The sequence below is a fragment of the Saccostrea cucullata genome, unplaced genomic scaffold, assembly GCF_032062105.1.
Source record: "Saccostrea cucullata isolate Sc308-1 unplaced genomic scaffold, CSIRO_AGI_Scuc_v1 ctg4675, whole genome shotgun sequence".
Classification (NCBI taxonomy): domain Eukaryota; kingdom Metazoa; phylum Mollusca; class Bivalvia; order Ostreida; family Ostreidae; genus Saccostrea; species Saccostrea cuccullata.
This window is the reverse complement of record NW_026937765.1, coordinates 63,720-71,163: the sequence shown is the minus strand read 5'-3', so window position 1 is coordinate 71,163 and position 7,444 is coordinate 63,720. Positions and strand designations below refer to the sequence as shown.

The 7,444-nt window shown below is 32.5% G+C and overlaps 1 protein-coding gene across 1 annotated transcript; it reads right to left on the bottom strand.

Annotated features, from left to right (window-relative positions):
* LOC134248798 (baculoviral IAP repeat-containing protein 7-A-like) lies at positions 1-1,456 on the bottom strand. Its single transcript, XM_062731178.1, has 4 exons — positions 1,297-1,456; positions 765-913; positions 377-488; positions 1-158 (listed from the first exon to the last, which is right to left on the bottom strand). Exons 1-4 carry the CDS (start codon positions 1,430-1,432, stop codon positions 1-3), a joined length of 555 nt encoding a protein of 184 aa, XP_062587162.1. The 5' UTR covers positions 1,433-1,456.
* Between the last annotated feature and the right edge of the window lie 5,988 nt (positions 1,457-7,444).

The window sequence follows — 7,444 nt, the reverse complement described above, 5'->3', positions numbered from 1 at the left end:
TTAACTTGCCTTCTCGCGCTTGCTCTCCAGTAGCAGTCTCTCTCTAAGGTGCCCACAGGTCGGTTTCCATCGTTCGTGTTCCCGTATGGGAATATCCTGCTTCTCCCAGGAATGCACGTGTATATTGCAGCAGTAACACTGCACGTGATCACCATAACCTTAAAAGGATGTTACACAAATCCATATATTTTTTTGAAGTCACTCTCTTCTATGACTAAATTACTAAAGTGAATTTTTCATCAACCCAATTTAAAAGAAAAAGTTAATTTTTGGCCAACGGAATGAATTTTTTTTTTTAATTATTGGAAAAATCGAATAAAGTTTTGATATAAAAATGTTTTTACAAATTTTTGTAATTATGTTTTTTTTTTCCTACCGAGGTAGAAAAATCCAGCATTAGCCATTTGTACTGGATCCTGAAATTCTGTTCCAGGCCAGGAGGCAGTGAAAGACATCAATCTTTTCTCAAATGACGAATATCCTATTCTCTGAAATTTATATACTCTATTATAGGAAAAGCTGCTTAATATAGAGGCATTGCAAGTAGATATTTTGGGAATTGTGTTTGAATTAAAGTTAAGTTATGGGCCCGGCAATTATTTGTCAGATGTCAGATGTACTCATAGATATAATTTCAGAAATATTTCATCATCGACATCAGTGAAAGCTTTTTCATCTTTTTTTTTTGGTCGAAAACTAAAGGGAAATTCCCCAAACATTGTTTGACATCAATGATATTATAATTAGTACTTAAAAGTCCTTACCAATTTCTCGTTGCTGTATGCAGGATAGCCTGTTTTAAGATATTCGCACTTCGGTCTCCATCTTAGATGTTCAGACCATGGGTCACAAGAGCTATCCCAGCATTTGATGCCAATTCCACAAGAGAAGCATCGAACCTGATCAGCAGTGTCTGTATTAGTAAGATAAATGTAGATATAGGTATGACCAGGAGACATTACTCAGGATAATTTTATCCTGTAAAATTTAAGTGAGTTACTCTCTCTTTTCGTTTATCAAATAGAGCAAGCATATAATTTGCTTTTTCTTGTTTTTTATAACCTACGTATTATTCAATGAAATTACATGTAAGATGTGTTTATCTAATCTTGAACAGAAAAACAGAATTTAACGAAATTTGTGTTAATTGAACACCTATAAAAGGTGAATTTCATTTCTTCTAAATGCGACGTATCGATCAAAATGAGACCCTTTAAATTTCTGAAAAAGTCATGATGATCAAATAAAATCATGCTTTCTTCCCATTACACGTAGAAAGGTGGGCCTACAATTTACCTGTAGAAAAGAACCCAGCGAGGGCCAGGAGGCGAGGATTTGCTATCCCTGGCCAGTTTTTAAAGGTCTGGAATCTCTTTTCATAAGTCTCGTAATAACGATATAATGGAGTTTTCTTTTGTTTAACTGCTGACATTTACCTGCAAAAACATTATGATATATATAATGGTTATTTTTGTGACTCCTCCATGCACCATCGTTATCTTAAAAACATATATATATATATATGATTTCACGTTTCAAAGATTTAATATACCCGTAATGTCTATTTTTAAAATAGGAATTTCCCTTCCTCGTCCATAAATATATTTCAAGCGAAACACACCCGTATTTTATATGTACCGACATTTAAATACCTTACGAAATAAAATTTGTTTTTTTTTTAATTTCAATTCATATATAAGTGGTGTAAATATTTCGTCCTTTCTCTCATTCTAATGAATGTTAAAGTATGGTTAACAAATGAAACACCACATAAGAAAACAAATCAAGCCATTAATTCATAAAATAATGTTCATCGTTAAACTTTATGGAAATGCTTTAAATTAGATGTAGTTTTGCGTTGTAACAAAATTGATAAACATATACATACCAAGGAACATGTAAATCTAGCGATATTCAGTAAGTCAGTTGGTTATCTCATGTACTAGGACAGGCGTGTCTGTAGAGTAATGTATGATTGAGCAATACTGTATGTTATTTATAGACACAGAAATTTTCCCATTTTTTTATTATAAGCTTCTGTGGTGTTTTCCTTATTGATGCTATATTTATCGAACGAATTTACTTATTTATGACACTTATTTCTTGCATTCAATTTTTGAATTGTTAAACTTCTAACTGATTAAAGATTAGTTAACCTTGTAAATAGAAGTAATGAAAATGCCCTTTTAAATAAAATTATTATTATTAAATTAATGTTTCTTAACTTGTTAAAAAAATTGATACAAGTTCTTATACAAAGTATAATAATTAAATTAAAATACCTTAGAATTTGGAGACGCTTGGTATTTTCAAAGTACTACAAACAGAATTATATATATTTTAACTAGAGCCGAGCTCGTTGCAAAGCAACGAGTAGGTCTTCCGTTGGAGCTGTGGACAAGAAGTGCCGACCTTGGGTCAAGGTCACTTCACTTTCTTACAAGAACAACCTCTATTCTAAGGATGAGCCTCTTGTGAATGAATTACAAAGTTATGGTTAAACATTTTTTCTCTGTCACTGTCAGTGACTTTGATTTGCCTTCATCAAGGTCATGACACATCTTCTAATTATAGATAATCTATGTTTCAAGTACGAGCCTCCAATGATTTTTATTTATTAATTCGTAGTGTGGAAAAGAAAATATTTTTTCTATAGGTGACCCTGATCTCTATACAGAATTACCTTAAATCTGTGTCAAGACAAACCCTCAATCTCAAACAATTTTTTTTTATTAGAAATTCATAAACCTGACAGGCATTTTACAGCTTTTTCTGTAAGTGGCCCTTAATTTGTTAAAATGGCATTATCTTTAGTCATCTGAAAACGGAGGACCATAAGCAGTCGATCAAAGGCCAGATTGAATTTATACTATTTTCTGAGTCAAAATATTATACAAAACCTTTTTCTCACAAGAAATCTCTGTATCAAGTATGAGCTTCCAGATATTCTCGATTACATATATAAATGGCTCGGACAAAACATTTACTCTTTCTCTAGTGACCTTAAATTTGCCGTAAAATTGCCTTGAACCAATGCCATGACACACCCTAGAGCCATTGCAAATCTTTGTATGGAGTAGTATGAGCTCCCAGATTCTACATAAATTTAAAGCCTGGCCTGGGAAAACCTTGAGAGGCAGAAGGACAGCTGGACAGTGAAAAAGACAATGTTATTCCTAACCCATCTACTCCCACCCCACCCCCAAAATACACAATTACTTTGTTTGCGGTGGTACATCTTCCTATTTTAAATTTTGAATACCTATTTCGGTCATGATTTGAAAAATAGTAATCTTTATTACATGTGTATCAGGAAGCTTTCGTAAGTATGGTTTCTCATTCTTGCCCAGAAGTTCGTGAGAATATTTTTTTTAAAGACCCCCTCCTAATTTAGCTAATCTTTTTCTACATTATCTTCATTTTATATCCCCCCAAGGTTGCTGATCTTGATCAAAAACACGTTAGGCCGAAACAACATGGGTTTATACACGCCGTTCAATTTATTTACATTTTTTCCGAGAAGGAGGAAGCGCATGGATTAAAGATTAAAGAATTAAAGAAAATTCCGGATGTGCAACAGCACCCGTGCATGGACTTCATTTTAGTACTACATATTGTGCTTGAAGTTGAATAATATTTATAAATAAATTTAATTAAAATAGGAAACGGAGATTACGTTTAATAGAATAAATTAGATAATATATTTGATACAAGAACTATCTGATAAATACATGTATGTATATGAGCAAGGCGAGTCTCTCTCTCTCTCTCATTCATGTTTTTTTTTTAACCAAGAAAAATAATGAGCGTAAGATACAAGTTCATTATTTTAAAGAAAATACTCAATTACATGTACATGATGTATATACGGTAAACGATACAAATGGTTTGATTATGCTGTCGCTTATGATTTTAACAATTAAAATTAAGTCGTGAAAATGTAGTAATTACATGTAATAATGATAAATTTGTAATATTCAGTACCTGCAGATTGTAATAAAAGTTCTTAAATTTTCAGTTCTGGAAATACGATGCAGGTTTATTACTTCTTACATGTATAACCTGCTACCGATATTTAATCACGGAACAAATGAAAATTAAATGATAGCACACTATACATGCTATACTTAACAAAATAATTTACGGGTTTTGAATTAATTATAAAAACAAATTAAGTTTGATTCATTGCTTTAAAATCTTAAATTATTTTTTCAACTTTACTATCAAACCTGTAATATAAATAGTCATTGCGCAGCACAGAAGTCGCTTATGAAGTTTAGACGTGCCAGAGTTACATGAACCTATCGATGTTTAATCCATTCATTGACTATAATTCTATCCATATGATCCGGAAGATTCTTTTTAAAAGTTTAAAGTTGGTATAACCATGTGGGAAATAATCTGTGATAGGGAAAAATGTGTATGAGAAAATTTTGTCATTGAAAACGGATTTATTAAATCAATAATGGTTCAAGTAAAGTAACTGCAGATCGCTAGTCCTTACGCAATGTATCATCAAAATGAAAAGTAAAGTTACATATGGAGCTAACGAATATTTAAAAAATAACAGAGACTGTATTAAAAAAAAAATCTAAGGCATTTTAAGATGGCGGTATTATAGAGAACACTCAAGTCTTGTACTGCTATATAAAATCGTTCGTTCATCGAAATGAATTTGAATGGGAAAAAGTCTCATATATATTTATCTTAATTCACATTTATAATTTTCCGAATGGAACTGCTGGGACGATGAATGAAAACTACGTATGCAAATTGGTATGCTGATCGTTCAAATACGCATTATTGCGATCTACGCGATGATTTTTTTCCCGTGAATTAGAAACTTCACCCACACTTACAATTATCATGCATGTGTACGTGTAGTTTAAGATTCATAAAACAATTACCACCTCGATAAAAACAGAAAAATAAATTGTTGCAATTAAACCCAGCTATTAATTGTTTATTCGGCTATTAAAAGGCATGGAACTTTAAATGAATAAATACACAAGCGATTACGACTGATTAAAACAAGCGTAAAATAGAGTGAAATTAAATAAAATGAAAGAGTTAACATGATTTCAATTGTTGCGTGAGCAGGCCAAAGAAAGCGATTAAAATTCAAAATGATTTTATGCAACCAGTGTTTGGAATAAGATTATATAAAAGATCGTTAAAGTAATCTTATTTATTTGATATAATTAAAAACATAATGTCCCATTAATGAATAGTTCTTTGTACAAGATAGATTTTAAACACGATCACAAATACTTGTTTTGTTTATACCACAGGTGGCTAGTACACTGGTGACCTCGTGGGAATCGCGCGTTATCATGATTATGTTACATAACTGAAAACATCGAGCTGACGCGGAACTTGGAGATCATAATATGCATACAGCTAATGATGTCAATTATTCAATGCATACAGTTTAAAATTACTTAATTAGTTTGTTGTAATAATAAACGTATAAAGATAGATTTAATATTCTCCGCTTTTGAACACTATTAAACTAGTAACTAAAAAAGAAGAAAAGAAAGACTAGTTGTAATAGATAATTTAATAGTGAATCATAAAGCACGTTTAAAACCTTATTTAAAAGAAAATTAACATTAAATATCGTTGGGTATATAATTGATGGCAAGTCTGTTTAACCCCCCGTTCACACAGAGCTACGACTCCCGATCAGCCGATCGGCGTCTAAATAGAGCAATTTGGCGAATTATGGTCTTCGTTACGACCGTACTACGATGTCCCTACGTCAAACGCGCTGTTAACAAGCTTTTACTACGATGTTACGCAGACCGTTGCCGACAAGCAGCCGTGTTTAGTGCGTTTACGCTACGCTGCCACTACGACATTGAAGACCATACTACGACGCTACACAGACCTAGATGACTGTACCGCGATGTCGCTACGGTGGTGCCGATCATAATACGATTGCATTACGCTTCTAGTACGATTTTGGTGATGATGTAAATATATCTTGAAACTGCAGATTTTTGTAGTATAATTTTAACGATGGTACATATTTTGCAAACGCAGTTTTTACCACATAGTTAAGGCATTTTCAATTATCACAGACTCCACATAAAAACAACAGTGAATTTAACGTTTCCTAATTATTTATTTCTTAAGTTTGGCATTTAATGGCCACGGCTGGTTCAAATCAATTTATGAAAAATACACGTGTACAGTGGGTGCCGACCCAATTGGTTTTTGGCACACCTCCAATAAAAACAAACAAACAAACAATCAATCAATCAATCAATCAATCAATCAATAAATCAATCAATCAATATTAACTGTACACATGTCAAAGTTTTACAGGATAAGACTGACGTTTAGCTTCAAAAGTTCCTGCAGTTGCGTCAGCCTTATGCATCAATCAATATTCATCAATCAATGTTCATTACGATCAATTAATGTTCAATTCAATCAATGAATGTTCAATTCGATCAATAATATTCAATTAGATCAATCAATGTTCAAACAATATTCAACAAATCAATATTCAGTTCATTCAGATCAATGTATTGTATGCTCATGTTAAGCCAATCAATATTCAAATAAATCAATCAATGTTCAATGTAAATTATGTACAAGTTCCTTGTATTCCATTCCAGAATTATCCACGCAATCATGTTCGAGTTGCGCCCTGTTAACAGCGGCGCAAGTCAAGATGATATGTGTTAAGCTAAATCCGCCTTTCAGAAATTGGCTCTTATTCCCGGCCGCCAGGAGGCGGTCGGTTAGTTGATATGAAAGTTTTAAGTCGCCGTGCGTTTCTGCGGAGTTAGAAATATTTAATAACATTCATATAGAATATTAAACAAAGATATTCTAAATGTTTAACGAAAAGCACAATAATCATAAAATAAAAAAATTATAAATTATTGGGTAAATATTTCATCCAATCCTGATTGACAAACTCTGACATTACTGAAGTGCGGAGAAAATTAGCACGAAGCGTCTTATGTAGGCATAGTCTAAAACAAAGACCACGTTGTATATCAACAATTTTACTTTCTCTTTTTAAACAGCCTAGACAGGATTTGCTGTACTTATTTGAAAATGCCTTGTATCTTTATACATTTCCTATGGAAATTTTTCAAAAATTTGATGAAATATTGATTTCTTAAAAGCACAGAATCGTACGACAATTTTGTCCATGAGACTAGGATAAAGCGCGTTTTTACATTGTGCCAAGCATTTTCCCGCCACATCTGAACACCAAAACAAAGAGACTCAAAGAGAAGAAATGTAGTGGTGGATCTAGATGGATTTGGTGGGGGGGGGGGGAGGGGTTGTTAACATCCTTTAAGAGAGTCCCACATATTTCATATTTGTTCCGTTTAAATTAAAGTAAAACTATAGCTATGTTTAAACTTTAGTTTTGTACTTTTATGTAATAATTACTTAAACATCAAACTTCCACTAGAGT

What these genes read in the sequence shown, in the direction of transcription:
- LOC134248798 (XM_062731178.1), bottom strand. Translation starts at nt 1,432, where the DNA reads ATGTCAGCAGTTAAACAAAAGAAAACTCCATTATATCGTTATTACGAG. An exon ending in CGCTGGGTTCTTTTCTACAG is followed by an intron (nt 914 to 1,296) that starts GTAAATTGTAGG and finishes TTACTAATACAG; the next exon opens with ACACTGCTGATCAGGTTCGA. An exon ending in CATACAGCAACGAGAAATTG is followed by an intron (nt 489 to 764) that starts GTAAGGACTTTT and finishes TATAAATTTCAG; the next exon opens with AGAATAGGATATTCGTCATT.